We start from the raw sequence: 26,949 nt of genomic DNA, 5'->3' as shown, positions 1-26,949 counted from the left end.
GCCGTTTAGCTCCTGAGGAAGCGTTTTCATGCAAAACGGCCGTAGAGCAGTATTACATGCCAGAGGTCCTAGCCACCAGTGCGATCGGGGTTCTGGTGGCTTTTCATGTAAGTGATGTTCTGAAGATTGGACCTTTGTGTTTGGCTTTTTCTTGTTTTTAGTTGTCTTTTAATAAATACTACACTATGGAAAGCATTTTCTCTCTTGCATATCTATTGATACAACTTCCTGCTGGTTGGAGTACTTGAAGGAATTTTCTCCAGTGTCATCCTCTTCTGATTTGCTTTCTGGCTCAAGACCTGCTGTATAATATACAAAAACGCATTAGCTGTCCTAATAAGACAGCAACATGGTCTGGTGAGTGCGCATTTCTGTTTTTGGGTGAAGGACCACTGGTGGAGGATTGATCTTGTTTACACTGACACAGATTATCCATATGGACTTTTTTTTCAGTGTTATGGACTGAGTTCATTATTTTTGATCATATGTACTATATGTTCACTAATTTTATGTTTTAGCGCTGCAACCTATTTTTTCACATGTTTTTTACGTTTGTATATTCACATCATTTGCAAGCTGCCGATTAAGTATTTTATTTTAAGGCGCTGACTTCACTTTTATGTTTAGCTTCCAACAATGTTTTTGGTTTAGGTCACTTCCAACTCCCAAGGCCTAATTTTTCTGCACTTGAATGACAGGTGTGTACAATTGAAATGCCCTATCTCATTTTTAACAGCAGGCCCTGTCCCTGTGCCCTGCTTACGGTGTTCAAGCACCAGGACCACCAAAGGCCCAATTTTTGGCACCTGTATGGCAAGTACATGCAATTTCATATTTGTATGGATTTTTCAGCAGCAGAGCCCATTCCTGCACCCAACAAGAGTAACTGCGAGGGGTTAGGGTGTTCAGGCACCATCAAAAACCAAGGCCCAATTTTTCTGCACCCGTATGACAAGAACATGTGATTTGAAATTTGTATGTATATTTGTATATCACATTTTTTGCTTTAGAAATGTCAGTATAGCTGCAGCAGGCTACATACATTGCAGAGATGCACTACTTTACAGGCACATTCAGAGGACTCCCCAGGCATGATATTTGAAGCAATTTTTCATTTTATAGTTTTACTTTAAGCCTCATTAAAAGCAGTAAATCACTGCTCCTTTAAAAAACGATTGTTTTTAAAACTGTTTTTCATTGCTACATGTTCCCCAGGTCAGGACCCGGACCCCCATATACTCTTTTGGGGCAATAACTTACATTTAAGCCTTCAAAATGAGGCTGTTTGATTTTCGAGGTTCGAGTCCCATAGACTTCAATGGGGTTCGTTTGTTCGAACAAACTTTTCCTCTGTTCGCGGTGTTCTGGTGCGAACCAAACTAGCTACTTTGTATACACAGAGCTGAAGAAGGTATTTAATAAATTTGCCTTCTCTTTGTCCCAGTCACCCACTCCATATTATTGTGACTACATTCCCTGGAAAATGTGGTAAGAACTATATTTTCCCTCTTTCCCCAAAAAAAAAAATATATATTTACCCATTCAGAATATAAACCCTAAAAGGCTAACACCAGCAGAACATAAAATAAAACCTAAAAACATCAAATGAAACAAAAAAAAAAGTCTCCATTAAGGCCCCTTTCACATGGCTCCGTTCCGTCGATGGAGCCGTTTTGCTCAACCGTTTTGCGATCCCCACTGAGCAGGAGGATGACAGCTCCGTCTCCACTCTGTGTGGAGACAGAGGTATCAGATCCCGCTGTCCCCTATGAGGGAATCGGATGAGAACGGACCTCCTGTCTGTTCTCATCCGATCCGATCTGCCAGACGGATGGAAAATAGGGTTTCCATCCATCCGAATTTGACAGACAGGATCGGATTGGATGTCAGCGGACATGTCTCCGCTGACATCCGCTGCCCCATAGAGATGCATGGGGCATCCATTCAGATCAGCCTGAAAAACTGACAGGTGGATCTGAACGGTCCGCATGTGTGAAAGGGGCCTTAGTCACAATAAAAACAAAAAGGCTGCAAAGTTGGAGAGAAGGGGGTTGGGGTGGAGCAGCAACTAGAAACCATGTATAACTTTTGTTCTTACAGAAAAATAAGTAGCTGTAATGATACGTCTGCCATGTAAAACCTTAATCTTTCACTTTAAACTTATTAACACACCACTAAATTATTTTCTTTTGCCTTTAGCACCGTCACCTACATTTCTACAAAGTGCTCGCTCCCCCATCTTCCTATTCTCACTTATCACTATGATGATGACCCAGCTTCGGATAATTTTCTTCATGGCTTCGATGAACAAAATGATTGAATACTTGGTGATTGGACCTGAAGAAAATGGTAAGTAGTATAAGAGTGATTATAAATGTTCTTTAAGAAAAAAAAAAAAAAAAATCATGTTATATTTACCTGCAAAACCATGCACGGAGCAGCCCAAAACCTCCTCTTCTTGGGTCCCCCTTGGGCACTCATGGCTCCTCCTCTTCTTTCTGTACCACTTGCTATGGGGGCACACCTGCAGGCTTGATCCCAGACTGGGCATCTATTGACACACACAGCACGGCTCAGCCAGGGACGTATCATGAAATCAGTAGGACCATGTGCAAAATCAAAAGTGGGCCCTAGAGATTGAGAAAAATAGAAATGCAGCATGAGAAGTGCGCTTTTGTGAAAGGAGGGCATGGTATGACTGCGGCAGGGCGGTTCGGCTGTGCAAAATCACGTAGTACTACATGATTTCGTGCACGTGGTTTCGGCGGCCTGCGTGCGCCACCGGAGCCGCGCTCCGGCTGTGTTTAGACACAGCAAGAGGCGGGTCACGGTAGGGGCGGCGGTGATTGCCGCTGCCCTCCGGCAATCATCAGGGAAACTGACAGAAGACCCGCCTGCTTATGTAAATAAAGCAGGCAGATCTTCTGTCAGACAGGCAGGGAGAGATCAGAAGTTTCAGCTAAGCTGAAACCGCGATCTCTCTGTGCCTGTCGCAGAACCACCCCCCCCCCCACAGTGAGCAAGCCCCCTTTGATCACCCCCAGTATTAACCTCTTGCCTGCCGGTGTCATTTATACAGTAATAGTGCATAATATTTAGCACTGATTACTGTATTAATGTCACTGGTCCCCAAAAAGTGTCAAAAATGTTAGGGGTCCGATCTGTCCGCCGCAATGTCGCAGTCCCGCTAAAAATCACTGATCCCCGCCATTACTAATAAAAAATAAATAAAAAGTCCAAAAATCTATCCCGTAGTTTGTAAATTCTATACTTTTTGTGCAAACCAATTAACCACTTTACCCCCGGAGGATTTTGCTGTCTTTACGTCTGGGCCACTTTTTGCGATTTGGCACTGTGCGACTTTAACTGACAATTGCGCGGACGTGCGATGCCGTACTGAAACAAGATTTACATCCTTTTTTCCCCACAAACAGAGCTTTCTTTTGGTGGTATTTTATCACCTGTGCGATTTTTACTTTTTGCGCTATAAACAAAAAAACTGTAAAATTTGAAAAAATAACAATATTTTTCACATTTTTTTATATGAAATTCCCCCCCCCCCCCAAAAAAAAAAATGTAAAAATCAAATTTTTTTTACATTTTTGGCCAATTTGTTTTCTGCTACCTATGTTTGGCAAAAAAAAAATCGTATTTTGATTGGTTTGCGCAAAAGTTATTGCGTTTACTAACTAAGGGAAAGATTTCTGTCATTTTTGGTGTTTTTTTTTTTTTTTAACGAGTAATGGCGGCGATCTGTGATTTTTTTTTTGCGGGACTGCGACATTGCGGCGGACAGATCGGACCCTTGACTGACATTTTTGACACTTTTGGGGGTACCAGTGACATTACTACAGTAATCAGTGCTATAAATATGCACTGTTACTGTAAAAATGACACTGGCAGGGAAGAAGTTAATTTTTATTGGTGATCAAGGGGTTAATGTATGCCTGGTGCTTACTGACGTGTGTGGGGGGAGGGGACTATGTGACACAAGGACAGATCGCAGGTTCAGCTATGCTGAACCCTGCAATCTAACCCTGCCTGTCACTTAGGAGATCCGCCCGCTTGTGTTTACACAAGCAGGCGGATCTCCACACTCGATCCCCGGCGATAGGGGAAGAGCGGCGGCGATCGCCGCCGCTCCTCCCCTGGCCCGACTCCCGCTGTGACTGAATACAGCGGGAGCGAGCCTCCGGCGGTGCGCGCACGCTGTTGAAAGAGGGGAATGTCTGGTGACGTAGGTCTACGTCGCAAGACGTTATCGAGCCACTTTGCCGCAGTAGAGCTCTAGTGAGCAGCGGCAAAGGGGTTAAAATATGCTTTTTGGGATTTTTTCAACCAAAAATATGTAGCAGAATACAAATTGGACTAAACTGATAAAAAAAAAATGTCATTTTAAATTTTTTTTTATTGGGAATGTTTAATAGCAGAAAGTAAAAAATATGGCGTTTTTTTCAAAATTGTCGCTCTTTTTTTGTTTATAGCGCAAAATCTAAAACCACAGAGGTGATCAAATACCACCAAAAGAAAGCTCTATTTGTGGGAAAAGGGGACATCAATTGTATTTGGGTACAGTGTCGCACAACCCCGCAATTTTCTGTTAAAGTAATGCAGTGCCGAATCGCAAAAAAATGGCCTGGTCATTAAGGGGGTAAAACCTTCCGGGGCTGAAGTTGTTAAAGAAAGTGTGGTTAAATAGAGTCTGACGTGACTTACGAGTGTGGGTGCGTGGGTAGTATGTGCAGGAGAGGAGTGTGAAGTGTAGGATGGTGGGAAGTATATGCAGAAGAGTGGTGTGGAGTGTGGGAGTGTCGTGTGGAGTGTATCACGGTGGGTGGTATGTGCAGAAGAGGAGTGCGGAGTGTATAGCGGTGGGTGGTATGTGCAGGAGAGGAATTCATAGTGTATGGCAGTGGTTAGTATGTGAAGGAGAGGAGTGTAGAGTGTATGGCAGTGGGTAGTATTTGAAGGGAGAGTAGTGTCCCAATCCTGGCACACTAAGGCAGCTGCCTAAACGTCCTTATGCTGCCACTGGCCCTGTACATATGTGCATATATGTATGTGTGAATGAGCATGTGTGTGCTTGTGTATGTATATATGTGTGCATATATGCAGCATGTGTACATGTTTGTGTGAATGTGTGTATCAGTGTGTGTATGTACAGTGTGTGTGATTCCCCATAAAGGTGTAATGTGTCCAGGTGTGTGTGGGCTGCAGAAGCCAGTCCTGGCACATGGAAAATGAGTTGTGTGCGGCTGAGTGATGGACAGAGCGGTCATGTGATCCTGTGCAGATTATAATGCATGGAGACAGATCCTCCCCATCATCGGACTAACTGGATTCCCGGACGGCTTGTGCAGACGGATCCTCCTGCATTCCCAGGACTCCTCAAACAGACGTCACCACTAGGGTTGAGGGAACCCGGACTGTATTGTTAACATAGAAACATAGAAACATTGAATGTGTCGGCAGATAAGAACCATTTGGCCCATCTAGTCTGCCCAATATATCTGAATCCTATGAATAGTCCCTGGCCCTATCTTATATGAAGGATAGCCTTATGCCTATCCCATGCATGCTTAAACTCCTTCACTGTATTTGCAGCTACCACTTCTGCAGGAAGGTTATTCCATGCATCCACTACTCTCTCAGTAAAGTAATACTTCCTCATATTACTTTTAAAACTTTGCCCCTCTAATTTAAAACTGTGTCCTCTTGTGGTAGTTTTTCGTCTTTTAAATATGCTCTCCTCGTTTACCGAGTTGATTCCCTTTATGTATTTAAAAGTTTCTATCATATCCCCTCTGTCTCTTCTTTCTTCCAAGCTATACATGTTAAGGTCCTTTAACCTTTCCTGGTAAGTTTTTTCCTGCAATCCATGTACTAGTTTAGTAGCTCTTCTCTGAACTCTCTCTAGAGTATCTATATCCTTCTGGAGATATGGCCTCCAGTACTGCGCACAATACTCCAAGTGAGGTCTCACCAGAGTTCTATACAGCGGCATAAGCACTTCTCTCTTTCTACTGCTTATACCTCTCCCTATACATCCAAGCATTCTGCTGGCATTTCGTGCTGCTCTATTACATTGTCTTCCCACCTTTAAGTCTTCTGAAATAATTACTCCTAAATCCCTTTCCTCAGATACTGAGGTCAGGACAAATATTCTATATTCTGCCCTTGGGTTTTTACGCCCCAGGTGCATTATCTTGCACTTATCCACATTAAATTTCAGTTGCCAGAGTTCTGACCATTCTTCTAGTTTTCCTAAATCCTTTTCCATTTGACGTTTCCCTCCAGGAACATCAACCCTGTTACATATCTTTTGTGTCATCAGCAAAAAGACAAACCTTACCATCGAGGCCTTTTGCAATATCACTTATGAAGACATTAAACAAAATTGGTCCCAGTACATATCCCTGAGGTACCCCACTGGTAACATGACCTTGTTCTGAATGTTCTCCATTGACTACAACCCTCTGTTGTCTGTCACTCAGCCACTGCCTAATCCACTCAACAATATGGGAGTCCATGCTCAATGACTGCAGTTTATTGACAAGTCTTCTATGTGGGACAGTGTCAAAAGCCTTACTAAAATCTAGATATGCAATGTCTACTGCACCTCCACCGTCTATTATTTTAGTCACCCAGTCAAAAAAATCTATAAGATTTGTTTGACATGATCTCCCTGAAGTAAACCCATGTTGTTTTTCATCTTGCAATCCATGGGATTTAAGATGTTCCACAATCCTATCCTTTAATAGGGTTTCCATTAATTTGCCTACTATTGATGTCAGACTCACTGGTCTATAGTTGCTCGATTCCTCCCTACTACCTTTCTTGTGAATGGGCACGACATTTGCCAATTTCCAATCTTCCGGGACGACTCCTGTTACTAATGATTGGTTAAATAAATCTGTTAATGGTTTTGCCAGCTCACCACTATGCTCTTTTAATAATTTTGGGTGTGTCTCATCAGGAACCTGTGACTTATTTGTCTTCACTTTAGACAGCAATCTTAGAACGTCTTCCTCTGTAAAGACACATGCATCAAACGATTCATTAGTCATCCTTTCAAGTGGAGGTCCTTCTCCTTCTTTTTCTTCTGTAAAAACTGAACAGAAGTATTCATTAAGGCAGTCGGCTAGCCCTTTATTCTCTTCTACATACCTTCCGTCCTTTGTTTTTAATTTAGTTATTCCTTGTTTTAATTTCCTTTTTTCATTTATATATCTGAAGAATGTCTTATCCCCCTTTTTCATAGACTGAGCTAGTTTTTCTTCTGCCTGCGCTTTAGAAGTTCTTATAAATAGCTTGGCCTCTTTCTGCCTAATCTTGTAGATTTCCTTATCTTCATTGCTCTGGGTTTTTTTATAATTACAAAATGCTAGCTTTTTATTTTTAATGATTTGGGCCACTTCTGCTGAGTACCACAGTGGTCTCTTTCTTTTTTTGCTTTTACTGACAAGTCTAATGCAATTTTATGTTGCCTTCAATAATGCACCTTTTAAGTAGTCCCATTTCTCCTGGACTCCATGTAATCCGTTCCAGTCTGATAAGGACTCATTTATGACTAATTTCATTTTTGAAAAGTCGGTTTTTCTAAAATCTAAAACTTTTGTTTTTGTGTGGTGTGACTCTTTCACAGTTCTTATATTAAACCACACTGACTGGTGATCACTAGATCCCAAGGTTTCGCCTACAATGACATCATATACCGAATCCCCATTTGTGAATACCAAATCCAAAATGGCCTCCCTCCTGGTTGGCTCCTCAACCACTTGTTGCAGAGACAACCCCAGTAGGGAATTTAGAATATCTGTACTCCTGGTAGAACTTGCTATTTTGGTTTTCCAGTTTATATCTGGAAGATTGAAATCTCCCATAATGATAACTTCTCCTTTCATTGTCATTTTAGCTATTTCTTCAACTAGTAGATCATCTAGTTCTTTAACTTGACCAGGTGGTCTATATATCACACCTACACGAGTTACTGCATGATTAGCAAACGGCAACGTAACCCAAACTGACTATGTTGGCCTCACCAACTTGTATTAGGTTAGATTTAATGCTATCTTTCACATACAGGGCCACTCCTCCTCCTTTCTTGCCTTCTCTGTCTCTTCTGTATAAAGAGTACCCTGGTATGGTTATGTCCCAGTCATTTCTTTCATTAAACCATGTCTCCGTAACAGCCACTAAATCTACATTCTCAGATGCCATTATTGACCCAAGTTCATTGATTTTTTTTACCTAAACTGCGAGCATTTGTAGACAGGACTCTGAGCTTATCATTTCTTTTTTTTTTTTTTGTAATTCAGACATTTATTGTTTTTTTTCAATACATTACATATTAATTACATACAATCCATAAAACAAACATCACTGCTCTCAATGCTCTTCCAAAGCATACAACAATACTCTCCCGGCCTCCTCCTCCCACCCTAACCCACCCCCCTCTCGTGAAAAACGCAAAAAAAAAAAAAAAAAGTGGATTGGTGAAAATTACTTCTTCTATGTTCCTCGAAACTACGAGGAAATTTACATGTATTGTGTAAAAAAAAAAAAAAAATGCACCCCCCCCCCAAACTCCAATCGTGTTAGAATGCCTTCTTGCATTCCTTATACATATATGTGTATACACTGGAATAAATTAAATTAATGTGTTCTGTGCTGAAAAAAAAAAAAAAAAAGGGGGGGGGGTGAGTCCTCCCCCCCAAGACCACCTTCAGTGACATGTTATTAAATACCACATCATAACACTCCCCCAGTCCATCCCCACTTGTATTAAAAAAAAAAGGACATACATGAATTCCTTCACATCCCCCCCACTTCATGCTTCATATCCAAGAATCACAGTGCAAACCCAGAGAAAAAAGAAGAGAAGGAAAAAAAAAAAAGGGGGGGAGGGGGGGCCGAGAAAAAGGGGGGGGGGGTAAAGCCCCCCACCCCCCCCTCGCCCTTAAGGGTGGGAAGCGGAGCCGATTCTCCCTCTATGCATTAATCATTCCCTATCATCCCCATATATTCCATGTATAATACCACACCTGACTCACGTGTCAGGCTTCTAAAGATCCCTCCACTGACACTCCATAAGGGGGGCGGGATCAGGGGGGAAAAAAGAAAAAAAAAACAAAAAAAAAAAAGAAGGGGGAGGGAGGGGATGGGGGAAACCCCCCTCTTCTACCCTCTAAACCCCTTCCCTCTCCCAGGACCGCCTTCCCGGTCTCCTAGACTTCCTATTTCTGTATTTAACTTATCAGTCGTAAATATTCCTCTGAGCACGTATATTGTGACCATGCTTGCCATCTAAGCCTACAGCATTCTTCCATGCATGTACGTGCAGCTGTTAACATTTCCATCCTATGAATTTCCCTAATTTTGGCGACCCACAGCCGCACTGTAGGCGGCTGTGTTTGTCTCCAAAATGCTGGTATGCAGGCTTTTGCCGCATTCAATAGGTGCATCAGCAGAGAGTTCCTGTATCTCTTGACTGAGCTCCCCGTGCCATGTAACAAACACAGCACGGGGTCATCCCGCACCTTAGTCGAGGTTAGGTTCTCTGTTATACGAGCCACATCATCCCAGAAACTCTTTATTGCTGGACACGTCCAAAAAATGTGCACCATTGTTCCACCCTCCTCTCCACATCTCCAGCACCTATCCTGATGTTTCCTATCCATTCTATGTAATGTCGCTGGTACCCGATACCATCTGGCTAGAACCTTATAACTGATTTCTTGATATCTACTTGCTATGGATACCTTATGAGTCAATCTCAGAATTTTATTTATTTGTTGCTGATTAAAGGAGATTCCTAACTCTCCTTCCCATTTTTGCAGAAATTTAGGTGGTTCCGAATCTTGCGCTGTCCCCAAAAGTGCATATATATATGATAGTGCATGTGGTATTCTATCCTCTGCTCTGCACAAAGTCTCAAATGGCGTTAAGGGGCGTGGGATATAGCCTATCCTCTGCATTTGTTTTAAATAGTGTCTAACCTGATAAGCACTGAATGCATCTAGATTCCCTTCAGGCCATGCTAACATTTCTGTCGTCGTTGGTGGTTCCCTGTGGGTCCATATATCACATAATCTTCCTCTACCCCCATTAATTAAGCCTTTGATTTTAACATTAGTACCACCAGGGGGGAAGTTTATGTTATCCCCTAAGGGAGTCATTGGTGATATTGTTGGTGCTACCGAACTATTTTTTTGTGCTTTGATTGCTTCGCTTACCGTTGCCCCTATCGTCGGATGTATATGTATTTTATCATCTTTTGATATAGGGGTCCATGGAGCTAGAGCCACTGATGTGTTCATGGCCTCCCTTTCCAATTGCACCCACTGTTTATAGGTCCTGCTGCAGTGCCATTCCATCACTCGCGTCAAATGCGCTGCTCTATAATACCGCAGCAGGTCCGGTAACCCCACTCCTCCTCTCACCTTCGGGAGGGTTAAAATCTGTATCCCTATTCTCGGGGATTTTCTGGCCCACACAAAGGTTCTGAACACTGCCCTAACCTGTACAAAAAATGTCATCGGTATTGCTATCGGAACAGCCTGAATAGCATACAGTAACCTTGGTAATACGTTCATTTTCAATGCGCTGCATCTCCCAAACCATGGCAGAAAAAGTGTCTGCCATTTTTGTAGGTCTGTTTTAATGGATTTTAAAAGTGGTATGAAGTTTGCCTCAAACAGGTCCTTCGGGTCTGCTGTAATGTGAATCCCCAGATACACCACCGATTTATTATTCCACTGAAAGGGATAGGAAGATCTCATATGATTCCATCTAGTCCCTGATATAGACACATTCAATGCCTCTGACTTCGACACATTTATTTTAAAATACGATAGCTCCCCATACTCTCTGATAACCTCTAAAATTGATGGGATTGTTCTGTCAGGATTTGTAACATAAAAAAGCAGATCATCTGCGTAGGCTGCTACCTTATGTTGGCCTCTACCCACTTGTACACCCTCTATTTCTGCGCTTTGACGGATTTTGCACAATAAAGGTTCTAGCGCCAAGGCAAAGATTAGTGGCGATAGGGGACATCCTTGTCTAGTGCCATTTTTTATCTGAAAAAAACTCGAACACCAACCATTTGCCCTCACTGCCGCCGTAGGACCAGAGTACAATGATAGAATACAAGTCGTCATCCATTCACCCAGGCCTAAGTGTGACAGGGTGGCCCGGATAAAATTCCAGGCCACCCTGTCAAACGCCTTCTCCGCATCAATTGATAACAGCATCATCGGGATTCTCCGCAAACGCACATTATGTAGTAAATCTATTGTTCGAATAGAGTTATCCCTTGCTTCTCTTGTGGGGACGAAGCCGACCTGATCGAAATGTATTAATTGTGGTACATACGGCAGCAGTCGATTTGCCAATATTTTAGAAAACAGCTTGGTGTCTAAGTTTAATAAAGAGATTGGGCGGTAACTCCCGCACGCCGCGGGGTCCTTACCTTCTTTATGAATCAATGTAATATAGGCTCTCAGAGAGTCTATCGGCATGACCCCTCCCTCTCCGATGTAATTTAAGTGTTCCAAAAGGGACATTATAAATCATAAATAACGTGAAAAAACGGATCAGTATATATATATATATATATATATGGAATACCTCATATCTAATAAAACACATATATACAGAAACACCAAACGTATGTAAAAATACTACAAAATCGCACCCATATAAATTGTAGTAGAACTATAGTAAAAAAAAATTATTTAAAAAATTTTTTTCATTTAAAAAAAGGAAAAAAAAAAAGATAATAATAATAATAATCCACAACCCGGTAACACAGTGGGTCTCCCAAAGATGGAGAGTGACCCCAAAAAGGAAAGAAAGAGGGGGAAAAATTATATCACGAATCACTGATATAGCAATTCAGATCCAATTCTATATTAAATATATTAGATTTATTAGATATGGGGTATTCCATATATATATATATACTGATACGTTTTTTCACATGTTATTTATGATTTATAATGTCATTTGTTATGTGCTCAATTGTTGATATTGCATTATGTGGCTTATGCGTTTGGTAACGCTCTGCAGACTGAATATCGGCACAGGGTAGACCCTCAAATTGATGCTTCAAATATGGTAATTGTTATTATTCAGTTTGATTTCTACATGAGCATCTGTGTGTCCGTTGAGTGTCAGGTTGGGCACTTCCGGCGCTGTTCAATTTTCTAACAGTGTCACGGCCACTATCCCAATGCAGAGGATATACGTAATTTGGATGTGCTTGTTTACTTCCGCCGTCGGAAGCGCTGGTTGTCTTCCGGCCGGCTTACCGCTGTGCCGATTGGTCGCGGTGCGTTCCAGCGGAGGTATTTAGATGGTGGATGGCGACGTCTGGTCACACCCCCAGTTGAAGTCGGAAATGACGAAACGCGTCGGGGCGTGACCAGACGACGCATCCGACATCACTTGGTACGGTAGAGGACCCACCCGGAAGTATTGGGGTTGGCGTGGAGTCAACCCAGGGGACTATACGAGTGAGGATCCTTTCCTGGCCGCTTTTTGTTACTACATAGAGCCTGCCTTTTCCTACTTATGTGAGTGCAATTTACTTTTTAATAAAGCTGAGTTTTACAGTACTTCACTATTGGAGTTATTTTGCCTTGCATGTGATCATTATGCCGAGTGGAGTCTGTGTAAAGGAGGTCTGATTAAGTGTGTGCAGCAGCGGTGATACATCCAGGTCGTTTGATTACACCTATCATCAGTATTTTGGATACCTGCTCATTGTGCTCTTGTGTGAGAACACCTGAGCCCCTTTATTTGGTGAGTTGCCACTTCTACTGACCCCTCGGTGTGACACTTGGTGGTGGTTGAAAAGGTGATCCAGTAGTAACATCACTTATTCCTGGACGGTCTATGGACTTTTAAAGGACTTTTATACCCTTATTAGAGTGTTTTAGTAAAACCCCTATATTTATGGTTGTATTGTTTTATGCATCCTATGAGTCATTTCTGAGTGACTCTTTGCGCTACTATTCTTTTTATTTATAAACAAAAAATTACCTGTGGTTTTAGCAGTGCAGTGGTCCAGGCAGCAGGCAGGAACGTAGACAGCGACAGTGAAAGGATTGTCCAGGCAGCAGGCAGGAATACTGTCCATAGTCAGTACATGCAGAGATATTGTCAGCACAGCCAAAGCATTGGTCCAGGTAGTAGGCAGGGATATGGTCAGCAGCAGAAAAAGGATTGTCCATTCAGCAGGCAGGAATACGGTCCATAATTAGTACAGGCAGCAGGGAGAGATATGGTCAGTACAGCCCAAGTATTGGTCCAGGCAACAGGCACATGTTCCATAAAAAGTCCTGGGTCAGTGCAGGCAGGGATATGATCAGCACAGCCAAAGTATTGGTCCAGGCAGCAGGCAGGACCATCAAGCTTAGGGCCTCGGTCGGGAAAGAATGGGGACAGGGGTAGAGGCTTCTCCCACCCAAATCGCTTTGAAGCCTCTGGACTCCAGACCCTGTTCCGAGATTACAAACCCAGAGAAAAACAAAAACTGTTTTTCTCATATCAGAACACTATATTCTGAAGCCCCTCACAAAAGTAAGACCCCTGTGTCATTTTGAATCTCACTACTACAGTAGCAGGGCGAAAGATCAGTCTAAGCGGCAGGCAAAAAACATGGTCGTAACAGGCCGAGGTCAGTGCTGGTAAAAGGCAGAAATAGACGTTAGGCTAAGGCATCATCGATAAGCAGTCTAGGGTCAGTTCACTTGAAAGGCAGAAACATGGCGGATAAACAATGCAGACTGCAGGCAGAGGCATAATCGATAAACAGTCCAGGGTCAGTTCACTTGAAAGGCAGAAACATGGTGGATAAACAATGCAGATGGCAGGCAGAGGCATAGTCGATATACAGGCCAGGGTCAGTTCACAAGGAAGGCAGTAATATGGTTGGTTGAGGCAGCAGGAAAATATTCAGCACAAAAATCGAAAAAGGGAAAATGGCAGTCTGATTGAAATATGGGCTAAAAGTTTAGGGCATTGTGATAGATTTTGAAGCATTCTCCAATGCATAGGCCAGGTTGGGAGGGACAATCGGCACAATGAAAACTGGTGTCTTTCCTAATTCCTCTTTTGCTACACACCTGACACTTTTTTTTGGCCTTCTTCCGGTTTCAGATGGTGGTATATGGAAAGGGAAATGGCGCTCATGAAGTCTGCTGACACAATCAGAACTAATGATTTCTGGGGGGTATCCTTGCTGGTAAATCAGGGCAGTGGCAATATCTTCAATAAACTGGAGGAAGGGGATTGGTGTTATTGTGGACTTTTTTATAGGCGACATATGCCTTGTACATGGCCAAATGGAAAAAGTACACTGCAACTTTTTGTACCAAAAAGAGGGTCTTTTGTGTCGGGAGATAGGGCTGCAGCATTTGATCATTTAAATCCACCCCCCCATGTACTTATTGTACTCGTGGATACAAGCAGGCTTTTGAAAGGGACTTCGAACGGGACCGCGTCGTCTTCAAATTTCCACTGAGGTGTCATCGTGGTTAGTGGACATTATTATCCCTCCACTTCAAAGCCATTACTTCTTCGTTCGTTAGGCTTGGGGATTCCCCGTTTTGTAATGGAGTGGTGACAAGACTCTGCGGGAAGCCCTTCCAGTTTTTTCTTACTGTACCGCAGGCCAAGGTTTTCTTCAGGTACAGGTGGCGGAAAAGGGGCAAACTGGTATAATAGTTGTCCATGTATATGTAGTACCCCTTTTGCAACAGTGGGAAGGCTAGGTCCCAAACAATCTTCCCACTTACTCCCATGTACTTTGGGCACTCAGGGGGCTGGAGCTGGGAGTGTCTGCCTTCGTACACGCGAAAGGCGTACACATATCCCGTTTTGCTTTCGCAGAGCTTGTTTAATTTTAAACCGTACCTAGCCCTCTTGCTAGGAATGTACTGCTTAAATGCCAGCCGGCCTGTGAAATGGGACCAGTGATTCGCCCACAGCGATCTTTTGGTCAGGGACATATACTTCGGGGGACCGTCTGGAAAATAAATCAACTAGGGGGCGAATTTAATAGAGTTTATCAAAATTGGGATCATCTCGGGGAGGGCACTGGGAATTATCATTAAAATGCAGGAAGCGCATTATAATTTCATAGTGGGACCTGGACATGACTGATGAATAAAGTGGCATATGGTGGATGGGTTTGGTGGACCAATAAGAATGCAGCTCGTTTTTTTTTTTGTAACCCCCATATTGATGGTAATGCCGAAAAACACTTTGAACTCTTCTACTGTTAGGGGTCTCCATTAAAAAGGACGGGCATGATATGAGGTGGGGTTGTTCTCTATGAACTGTTGGGCAAAAAGATTTGTTTGGTCGACGATGCTTTGAAGGAACTCCATAGGGAAAAGTAAATTTAAAAAATCAATTAGAACAAAATTTTAGATGTTGACCTGCAAACCTGGCTATGCTGTGAAGGGGGGGAGGATTGTAGCTGACCCAGAGCTAGAAGGCAGCCGCAATGGGTTTGCCAAGGCATCCGGAAGCTGCATTTGGGCTCTGCTTCTTTGGGGCTGGTGTGAAATTCCAGTGCTTGTACTGGGCATTTCCCCCTGGGGTCCAGCACCGTTGGCGTTTGCCGATTGGCCATTGGCGCTGCTGGTGTCTGCCTGGTTTTCAGTGCGGCGTCTTTTAGGCCGAACTTCTAACTCCTCCGATTCAGTGCCGGATGTAAAGCCTTCAAAGGGCTCAAATTCTGAACTAGATTCAGAAAGGATTTCGGCGTCGGAAAGTGAGAGCTCCCCGCTGCTCTCATCCGTCAGGGATAATAATTGACAGGCCCCTTCGGCAGTGAAAACCTTTTTGGACTTGGACATGGTGGCTGTATGAAGGGTGACAGGTACTCGGGTACTTTGCTGGGCAGGTGACAGGCAGGTGACAGGTACTCTTGTACTGATGAGCAGGTGGCAGGTACTCGAGTACTCCGATAGGCAGGTCACAGGTACTCGGGTACTCTGATGGGCAGGTGACAGGCAGATGATAGGTACTGATGAGTAGTACTGATACTGTACTGATGGGTACTGATGATCAGTATTGACACTGATAGGTACTGATGGGTACTGATGAGTAGTGATGGGTACTGATGAGCAGGCGGAAGGTACTTGGGTACTCTGATGGGTAGGTGACAGGTACTCTGATGGGTAGGTGACAGGTACTCAGATGGGCAGGTGACAGGTACTCAGATGGGCAGGTGACAGGTCCTCTTTATTTGGTGAGGGCAACAAGGGCACAATACTCTGGTAACCCACTGTTTGCAGATCTCCTCACACTGGATTGGTTTGTGAGAAGAGCCTGGTAACTGAGTTACCCTCATCTTTGTTGACATTTGTGACTGGCTGTGATTGGACACAGCCGGTCACGTGGTAAAAAGCCAATTTCATTGGCTCTTTACCTAGATCGAAGATTGGCTCTGTCCGAGGGATGAGCCTCGTCCCCGATCGCTGCTCTGTGCGCCCCCCGGGGGCGCGCATTGCAGAGAGAACAAACGGCTCGCGCTGGAGCCGCTCATGTGATCGGCTGTGATTGACACAGCTGATCACGTGGTAAACAGCCAATTTCTATTGGCTGTTTACCTTGATCAGGGATGGGCTATGTCCGAGGGACGAGCCTCATCCCTGATCGCTGTGCGCCCCCGGGGGCGCGTAGTAGCAGCTAGAACGGGCGGATGTCATATGACCGCCGCCCGGATCTGTAAAGCCATCCTGCCGGCGTCATATTACTATATGCCGGTATGGATGTGGTTAATAAAGTTGTTAGGAACCACCATTTTGAGAAGATACAGCAGGGCAACAAGACATGTTTTCTCAATCTCTCACCATCACCCCTGAGAGAGCTTAAAAAGTGAGTTCTTGTTACCTCATCCTGTATTTTAGAGCATTGTTTCTTTATTGTATGCAATTTTGTATTGATTGATTATTTTTATCAGTTTTTTTTTTTTTTTTGGCTTGTTCTAATGAATTTGAGATTAAAGAAATATGGTATCTGAAGTTTGTGGAGCAGGATGGTTTAGCTCTCTGTCCTAGAGACAGAACAATAACATCTGTCATAATTCATGTAACTGCATTACACAGACAAGAAACATTATGTTCAATTTACAGTTATCTTGTATTTTGAAATCCATTTCTATCGGCCACTTTGTATACATTTTACTCAATAAAGCATTACGAGAGATGCTCTTTATTGTTAGTTATGTGCAATCTGTTTGCACATGCAATTTAAAAAAATATTTTTAATGTCGCTCTCCATTTTTTCTAGTACCCAAGGAACTGAAACTTGAAGCAGAGCAAACAGGTAAAAATTTCAACCTTTTTAAAAAATATTTAGCATGCAAACACCATACACTTAGTGAAGGGTTGATATTTTCTAAAAATGTTGTTAGAGCAAAAACTGAAAATTTACTATCAAATACTTACTGTAATTTTCCTTTCCTGATGGACTCCATGGCAGCATACCTTTGGGTAGCGCCGCCCTCAATCCTACCCCATAGGACCCCACTCCCATAAATTTTCAGGCTAAGCCAGAGGCCACGTTGACTACGCATGACTCTGGGAGGGAACTGGGAAGTTAGCTACACCCCACAAAGAGCCAGAACAGCTTTAATGGAAGATATGTGATCCCCCAACTATTCCTGGTGCCCTTTCACAGGTAACCCACGAAGCCTACACACTCTTGGATGAGTGTGTGGTGACTGCTTCCATAGGAACCAAGCCCTAACTTTATAGGCCTAATGAATAGCTGGTATGACCCATCTAGCAAAATTCTGGATGACATCTCCTTCCTCCAGATTCTGCTAGAGAGAGTGACAAATATGTTGTAAAACTCTGAGAAAAACAGTAGCTTGAGAGTATGCTTGAAAAATTCCAATATCCATAGCATGGCATTCTTGATGGTCCCGCATATGGGATGAACAAATCCTTTGTTTTCATAGAATGCTGAAGCCACCTTAGATTGCCACCCAGTATGAATATAAATGCTACCTGTACTGGGCAGAAGGCCACAAGGATCCCTCTTGGCACAAGACCCAGATTCTGGCAATCTCCTGAGTGAGGAAAAGAACCCATAGAAAGGCTACCTTCATGACGGAAACTTTACTCAAAACTGAACTGAAAGAGAGTCCACCTGGAGCAGCAAGCTGTCAAGGGGCCTTAAAAGCCCTGATTCTGGCCAAGCTTCCTGCTGAGGATGTAAACCCAGAGAGATTGACATCATGGCTCAATCCTTACTCCAACTGGACTGGAGGGGATCCCATCTGGAGCTGTAAGTCACCAAAGGATCATTCCTAGCCTAAAGCTGTGATCTTGGCAAAAATAGAAGAAAATAGATGTAAAGGAAACTTCTGTGTAAAATGGACTTTTAGGGCACACATAAGAGACAGATTGTAAACACTACTGTAAGATAAAATTGCATTTTATTCATTAAACAATAAAAGCAATACATATTAAACCACATAAATGAGAGGTCAGCCCAAAAAGGGGGAGTATATACATGCAAAATTGAAAAAATTCACGTCACATGAGTGATGACAGAAAACAGACCAATATGTGAATGAAACAATGAAGGTGCATCTGTATCAAGGGTCGACGCGTTTCACAATATGCTGCATCAAGACCTTGTGGATGCAAAGATATACATTCTCCTCTCTCTTAGAACATTCAACAAATTCCATCAGCTTGGGGCAGACACAGGGGACCAATGGACCAGGCCAGGGCAGATGGAAATCCTCTCTAGGTCTGTCAGGCCAATAAATCCTCATGGCAGGACAAAACTTGGCATAAAAAAATCCCAGATGTGGTATATAAAAATGTAGTAGGAATTGTTGGGTGACACCAGATATGAGATTGCTCTCTTGTCAGGTCCGGGACATTTTGTGTGTACCTTAATGGGAATATTTGAATCTGGTTTCTGTCCATTTGGGCAGTCGATGTCCTTCCCTTGATCCGTTCCGGTTTGGACTTACAACATATACCAGCAAATCTATATTACATAGTTACATAGTAGGTGAGGTTAAATAAAGACAATAGTCCATCCAGTTCAACCTGTGTAGGTGTGTGTGGCTGTAATCATCTCACATAGCCCTGAATGTTCTGATCCTTGAGATGTACGTCTAAGAGTCTTTTGAAAGCCATCATACTTCCCGCAGAAACCACCTCTTGTGGTAGAGAATTCCACAATCTTGTAGCCCTAACAGTAAAGAACCCCCCACATTGCCTGAGGTTAAAACGCTTCTCCTCTAATCGCATTGTATGCCCTCGAGTCCTCATGCAATCCCTTCGACTTAATAGCTGTTTTTCTATGCCGAGATCCCCATTGAGATATTTATAAATTGCTATCATGTCCCCCCTCAGGCATCTCTTCTCCAGGGAGAATAAGTCAAGCGATTGCAGACGCTCTTCATAATTAAGGTCCTCCAATCCCCTAATCAGTTTAGTTGCCCTTCTCTGGACTCTCTCCAGCTCCAACACATCCCTCCTGAGGACTGGTGACCAGAACTGGACAGAATACTCCAGATGTGGTCGGACCAGAGTTTTATAAAGTGGAAGGATTATAGTCTTATCTCTGGAATACATCCCTTTCTTTATGCATGCTAATATTCTGCTGGCTTTGGTAGCTGCCGCTTGACATTGCATGCTATTGCCTAATCTATCATCAACCAAGACTCCCAGATTTTTCTCCATTTTTGATTCCCCCAAGGGTTCCCCCCCCTAACGTGTATTGTGCTTTTATGTTTTTAGTCCTCAAGTGCAAAACCTTACACTTCTCCACTTTAAACCTCATTTGCCATGTCGTTGCCCACTCCGTAATTTTGTCCAGGTCATTCTGTAGGATATCTGCTTCATGCTGTGCAGTTATTGCCCTGCCCAATTTTGTGTCATCTGCAAAAACTGATATCGAACTACTGATCCTGTCCTCAATGCTGTTTATGAATAAATTGAACAAGGTTGGTCCCAGGACTGAGTCTTGGGGGACCCCACTTACCACCTCAGACCAGTCTGAGTATGCGCTGTTTTTTTTTTACCACCCTTTGGACACGCCCTTTTAGCCAGTTCCGTATCCAAGAGCAAACCCTGGTGTCAATACCTGCAGACCTTATTTTATAAATTAAGCGCTTGTGGGGAACTGTATCAAACGCCTTAGCGAAATCCAGGTACACCACATCCACTGGTCTCCCCCTATCTAGCTCACAGCTCACCTCCTCGTAGAATGTTAAGAGATTGGTTTGACAAGCATGCCCATTTGTAAACCCGTGCTGATTACTGCTGATGATGTTGTTGTCTTTAGCAAACTCTATGATATAGTCTCTTTTATCCCCTCCAGAAGTTTACATACTATCGATGTCAAACTGACAGGCCTATAATTTCCCGGGATATGCCTATGCCCCTTTTTGAATATCGGTATCACGTTAGCTTTCCTCCAATCCCCTGGTACATTTCCTGTCATAATACTGTCAGCAAAGATCAGGAACAGTGGTCTAGATATAACCTTACTGAGTTCCTTGAGTACTCTCGGATGTACGCCATCCGGGCCTGGTGATTTGTTTGTGTTAAGTTTATCCAGCCTTTCCCTAATTTCACCCTCTGTTAGCCATAGCGGCAAGACCTGTGTATTACTACTAACCATACAGTCATGATCAGTGTACCCCTCCTTTTCCTGTGTAAAGACTGATGAGAAAAAAGCATTCAGCACGGTTGCTTTTTCAGTGTCCTCTGTAACCATCCTCCCATCATCGTTAATTATGTGTGCAATATGCTCTGCCCTAGTTTTTTTGCTGTTTATATATTTAAAGAATTTGTTTTTTTTTTTACTATCCTCCACTATTTGTCTCTCAAAGTTGATTTTAGCCATTTTGATTTTGTGTTTACTTTTCTTATTTGCCTCCTTGTATTGCTCAAAAGCCGATACTGTGCCCTCTGATTTAAATTTCTTGAAGGCCATATTTTTTTCCCTAATAGGTTTCTTAACGTTACGGTTTAGCCAGCCAGGTTTGGCTTTGTCTCTTCTAAATTTATTTACCATAGGAATGCACTGCAAGATGCATTTGTTTAATATTTTCCTAAAGCATTCCCATTTTTCCTCCGTGGTCAGTGATCCCAGGGTTTGGTCCCAGTTTACCCTTTCCATCAATGAGCACAATTTTGGAAAGTTTGCCCTTCTGAAGTTTAGGGTTCTTATGTTCCCCACTTCCCTTTTTATATTGTTATTTACACTAAATGTGATCATCCTGTGATCGCTAGAGCCCAGGTTGTCCTGGACTCCTACCTCCGAGATTAGGTCTGGGTCATTAGTGATCAATAGATCCAGGACTGCATTTTCTCTAGTAGGAGAATGCACCAACTGTAAAAATCAAAAAACGTGCTGCGCCAGAAGTGCACAAAAATAATTAGTGATTACATGAATCAACAAGTGTTATCAACAAAATATGGTGTCCATCATATGTACTCTGATGAAACATAAATGTTCATATAAAGTGCTCCAAAGTAATGATTAGTATATCCAGGTGATGACAGGACAGCCTCAATCCCTTGTGAATCAAGCAGGAACCACCAGTGTGTGAACTCCCTCCACCAGTAAGATTGGCCTCTCACCTTGATACCAGACCCAAACGGGCCAGCATGAGCATATCAGGGGATAAACAGACTATCACAGGTAACCTCTCCAGCCTTCACCTCCGGGGGTCGCCAGGACATAAAATAAAGATAAAGAAAAGATCTAGTGCTCTCTGAATGTAAATAATGAGCTTTTATTGAGCATAAAGCGGTAACTCACATTTGTTGGGCACTCAGCCGTGCCTGCTGTTATGGCATTCAGTGTTAGAGAGTAGCACCCAAGCGATCGGCGTCAGGCACGCAGGCTCCGCCTCCCTATACGCGTTACGCCTGGAGCGTGGGCTCCGTTTGGCTTCTTCGGTAGGGGTGAAGTTTGCGTGTCCAGCCTCGCCTATTTACCAATGCTGCTAACGGTGGATTGGCTAGCGGTCACATGTCCTCCTCACTCTGAGCTATGCACAAGACACCGGAACCAAAAGATACACTTCCTGTGATCTTCGGTGTCACTAGCTATTATATCGAGGGGGCAATTTGAAACATATATAGATCTACTAAATCACTACCAGAGACCGCGTGACTGCGCCGCCATCCCCCGGGTGTTTCTCCTAAAATCATCGCATAAAAACATCTTTATTACATAAAATCGCATCATAAAATCGCATTAAATCAAATTATTGCCATAATGTTAAAAACTCACAAAATATATTATTGTTAAAAGTGGAATACCTCTAATATATTGTTAATTCTATAAAATGACACAAAAATATAAAAAAAAAAAATATATATATATGTATATAAAAATATATAAAAATTAAAAATCTGTATAAAAACTATGACAAATGTCTATATATTAAAATGATGAATATTGAGTGAATCTACAGATATTTCAGGGAGGGGGGGGGCTATCTATCACTAATGAAGCAGTTGAGGTCAAAATCCTTATTTAACCCCCTGGGTGCCAATACTTTCGTCTCATACACCCAGAAGGACTCTCTTCTGCTTAATTGTCGAATGTAGTTTCCCCCCCTCCAATGTGGCTGGACATGTTCAATTCCCCAAAACTTTAGAGAATGAGGGTTTCTATCATGGACTTCTCTAAAGTGCTTGGAGACGCTGTGTGACACCTCACCCTTTTTTATATTTTTGATGTGTTCTCCTATTCTTACGTTCAGGGGTCGTGATGTGCGACCCACATATTGGAGTCCACAGCCACACTCCATCATGTAGACCACCCCAATGGTGGTACATGTAATTAAATCTTTAATATGGTATTCGTTGCCTGTGCTGTTAGATTTAAACGATTTTCTTTTCTTTATGTTTTTCCTCGTTTGTCGACAGACACCGCATTTCCCACATGCAAAAAATCCGGATAGAAACTGGAAAACAGTATTTTTCATACGCTTAGGGGGATCTACCACTCCCGGTGCTAACCTATCTTTCAACACAGGTGCTCGCCTGTATATGAAACCAGGTTTCTCCGGAAGGTGGGGTCCCAAAACTTTATCTTGTTTGAGGACACTCCAGTGTTTTTTAATGATGCGTTCAACTTGCTTGTGTTGAGCATTATAATCAAGCACAAGCTTAAAATTATTGTTCACCTCCCTTGGTGGTGTCCTCTTGTTTTCCAAAAGTTCAGTTCTATTTAATAATGCTACTTGTTGTAAATCAGAATTCACTTTCTCCATGTTGTATCCCTTTGCCTGAAATCGTTCCACTAGTACTTTGGACTGTGTAATAAAGTCATTGTCATTTGAGCAATTTCTTTTAATCCTGATAAGTTGTCCCCTCGGGATGTTAAATAGCCAATTTTTATGGTGACAATTATCCATAGGTAAATAGGAGTTGCGGTCGGTAGGTTTAAAAAATTTTTTTGTATGTAAACGACCATCTTTTATAAAAATCTCCAAATCTAGGAAATTCAATTTCTCCTTGCTCTCAGTCCATGTTAGTGCGATATTCTTGTTATTAAAATTCATTCTGGTTTTAAAAAAATTAAAAGATAAAATGTCCCCTTCCCAGATAATAATCAAATCATCAATGAATCTTTTATAGAAAATTAATTCTGGGGGTCTGTTCACTAAAATCTCCTCCTCCTCCCATTGGGCCATAAATAAATTAGCTACGCTGGGGGCAAATCTTGCCCCCATAGCTACGCCTTTGGTTTGTAAAAAATATTCTCCCGCATACCAAAAATAATTGTGATTGAGGCAAAATTCCAAACTTTCTAAAAGAAATTCTACATGTTCCCCATCTAAATCTGATTCATCTAAGGCCCATGCCGCTGCCTCCATTGCAGCCTCATGGCCGATGATAGATGAGGAGGACATGTGACCGCTGGCCAATCCACCGTTAGCAGCATTGGTAAATAGGCGAGGCTGGACACGCAAACTTCACCCCTACCGAAGAAGCCAAACGGAGCCCACGCTCCAGGCGTAACACGTATAGGGAGGCGGAGCCTGCGTGCCTGACGCCGATCGCTCGGGTGCTACTCTCTAACACTGAATGCCATAACAGCAGGCACGGCTGAGTGCCCAACAAATGTGAGTTACCCCTTTATGCTCAATAAAAGCTCATTATTTACATTCAGAGAGCACTAGATCTTTGCTTTATCTTTATTTTATGTCCTGGCGACCCCCGGAGGTGAAGGCTGGAGAGGTTACCTGTGATAGTCTGTTTATCCCCTGATATGCTCATGCTGGCCCGTTTGGGTCTGGTATCAAGGTGAGAGGCCAATCTTACTGGTGGAGGGAGTTCACACACTGGTGGTTCCTGCTTGATTCACAAGAGATTGAGGCTGTCCTGTCATCACCTGGATATACTAATCATTACTTTGGAGCACTTTATATGAACATTTATGTTTCATCAGAGCACATATGATGGACACCATATTTTGTTGATAACACTTGTTGATTCATGTAATCACTAATTATTTTTGTGCACTTCTGGCGCAGCACGTTTTTTGATTTTTATGTTTTTGTTGTGAGGTGTGGACACAATTTGTGTATGCAGCCGGATTTATATATTGATTTATTCTAGCACATTTATACCCATTTGAATTTCACTTAGTCTTGCGCTGATAGTTTTTTCACTAAATGCACCAACTGTGACATGTAGTTATCCTGTAAGGTTTCCGTGAATAGACGGGCCTTCTGTGAGTGTGCAGTCCCCTCTTCCCAGTCAATGTCCGGATAATTGAAGTCCCCCAATATGATGACTGATCCCAGTTTTGCCACTTTATCCAATAGTGATAAAAATTCCAGCTCTACCTCCTCATTGTTTTTGACATAGAGACATACCCCTCCCCCTCTTTTTCCTACCCTGTCCTTTCAGTACACCGAATACCCTTGGATATTGGCCAGCCAGTCATGTGAGGGGTCGAACCAAGTCTCCGCTATTCCCACAAGGTCTATGTCTTCCTCATGTGCTAACGTTTCCAACTCATCCATTTTATTAGCTAGGCTCCTGGCATTAGCATATACCGCTCTTAGTTTTGTGGAAGTTAATCGTGAATGATGATTATGTTTATTCCTGTTTGGTCTGAGGTTTTCCCGTACAGACCCCCCAATTGACGTTATGGAACTACTGTCGCTGCTGACTCTACTACTGCCTTTTGTCCTTTGCTCCCTCCTGACTGACTCTACTTCTGAGCCCTTCCCCCCGTCTCCTAGTTTAAAAGCCCCTCCTATCTATTGCCAGGCGGTTCCAAATTTGATGCAAGTTATTCGTCCACAATGGTGATGAGCCGAACACCCCCCTGTTCGGTTCGCACCAGAACACCGTGAACAGGGGAAAAGTTTGTTCTAACAAACAAACTCAATTGAAGTCTATGGGACTCGAACATCAAAAATCAAAAGTCCTCATTAGTGATGGACGAACATCGGCCGGGGCTGTTCGCGATTGTCACCTGCAAATTTTTTCAAAAGTCTGCGAACCGCGAGTTGACTTTAATGGGAGGCGAACTTTAAAAACCTTTAGGTCATATTTGCAGCCACAAGACATACTAGCTGTGCACAAATAGTCCCAGCACATGGACAATGTCATAACAGAAGTATTGCAATTGAAAAAGCTGCCCTAAATTTATTTATTTTTTTTTACAGCAAAAAAATATATTTTTTTTTTTCATAAATCAGCCAGAACTGACAGCAGCTGGTAAATACATTGTCTAATACATATAGGGTCCATTCACACATCTGTAAAATGGGTCCGCATCCATTCCAAAATTTGGCGGAACCTTTACAGACCCATTGTTTTTCATTTCCAGTCTGAAAAATTAGGCATTCACAGGATAAAGTAGTAAGTGTCGGCCATTCCAGGCCCCAAAAATGAGCCCACATGCGTTTACCTGACAGCTAAGAACGTAGCATTCTGTGGCTGAAGGTACATTAGGCATTCACTGGATACAGAAGTGTTAGCCAGTATTGGCCCCAAAAATTAGCCCACATGGGTTTACCTGACAGCTTCGAACGTAGTATTCTGTGGCTTAAAGTACATTAGGCATTCACATGATACAGAAGTAAATGTCGGCCATAAAAGGCCCCAAAAATTAGCCCACATGGGTTTAACTGACAGCAAAGAACTTTGTTTTTGATGGCTAGAGGTACAGTAGGCGTTCACACAGTATACAGAAGTGTCGGCCTGTATAGGCTGCAAAAATGAGCTCACATGGGTTTAACTGACAGCAAAGAACTTAGTATTTGATGGCTAGAGGTACAGTAGGCATTCACAGTATACAGAAGTAAGTGTCGGCCTGTATAGGCTGCAAAAATTAGCTTCCATGGGTTTAACTGACAGCAAAGAACTTCGTTTTTGATGGCTAGAGGCACAGTAGGCGTTCACAGTATACAGAAGTAAGTGTCGGCCTGTATAGGTTCCAAAAGTTATCTCACATGGGTTGAACTGACAGCAAAGAATGTAGTATTTGATGGCTAGAGGTACAGTAGGCATTCACAGTACACAGAACAGTAAGTGTCGGCCTGTATAGGCTGCAATAATTAGCCCACATGGGTTGAACTGACAGCAAGGAACGTAGTATTTGATGGCTAGAGGTACAGTAGGCATTCACAGTACACAGAACAGTAAGTGTCGGCCTGTATAGGCTGCAAAAATTAGTTCAAATGGGTTGAACTGACAGCAAAGAACGTAGTATTTGATGGCTAGAGGTACAGTAGGCGTTCACAGTATACAGAACAGTAAGTGTCGGCCTGTATAGGCTGCAAAAATGAGCTCACATGGGTTGAATTGACAGCAAAGAAGGTAGTATTTGATGGCTAGAGGTACAGTAGGCAGTCACAGCACACAGAACAGTAAGTGTCGGCCTGTATAGGCCCCAAAAATTAGCCATTCAGGGGAT

General features: G+C 42.8%; 1 protein-coding gene across 1 annotated transcript in view; it reads left to right on the top strand.

Annotated features, from left to right (window-relative positions):
- SLC43A1 (solute carrier family 43 member 1) overlaps nt 1–26,949 on the top strand; it is a 1,050,749-nt gene that overhangs the window by 630,287 nt on the left and 393,513 nt on the right. The window contains exons 9-10 of the mRNA XM_082268121.1: nt 2,200–2,349; nt 17,311–17,346. Of these exons, the coding sequence (XP_082124247.1) occupies nt 2,200–2,349; nt 17,311–17,346 (186 nt within the window). The remainder of the gene's footprint in view (nt 1–2,199; nt 2,350–17,310; nt 17,347–26,949) is intronic.

Source organism: Pelophylax lessonae (assembly GCF_965119305.1).
Source record: "Pelophylax lessonae genome assembly, chromosome: 9".
Lineage (NCBI taxonomy): Eukaryota > Metazoa > Chordata > Amphibia > Anura > Ranidae > Pelophylax > Pelophylax lessonae.
The sequence above is the reverse complement of the archived record's forward strand: the minus strand, read 5'-3'. Positions and strand labels throughout refer to the sequence as shown.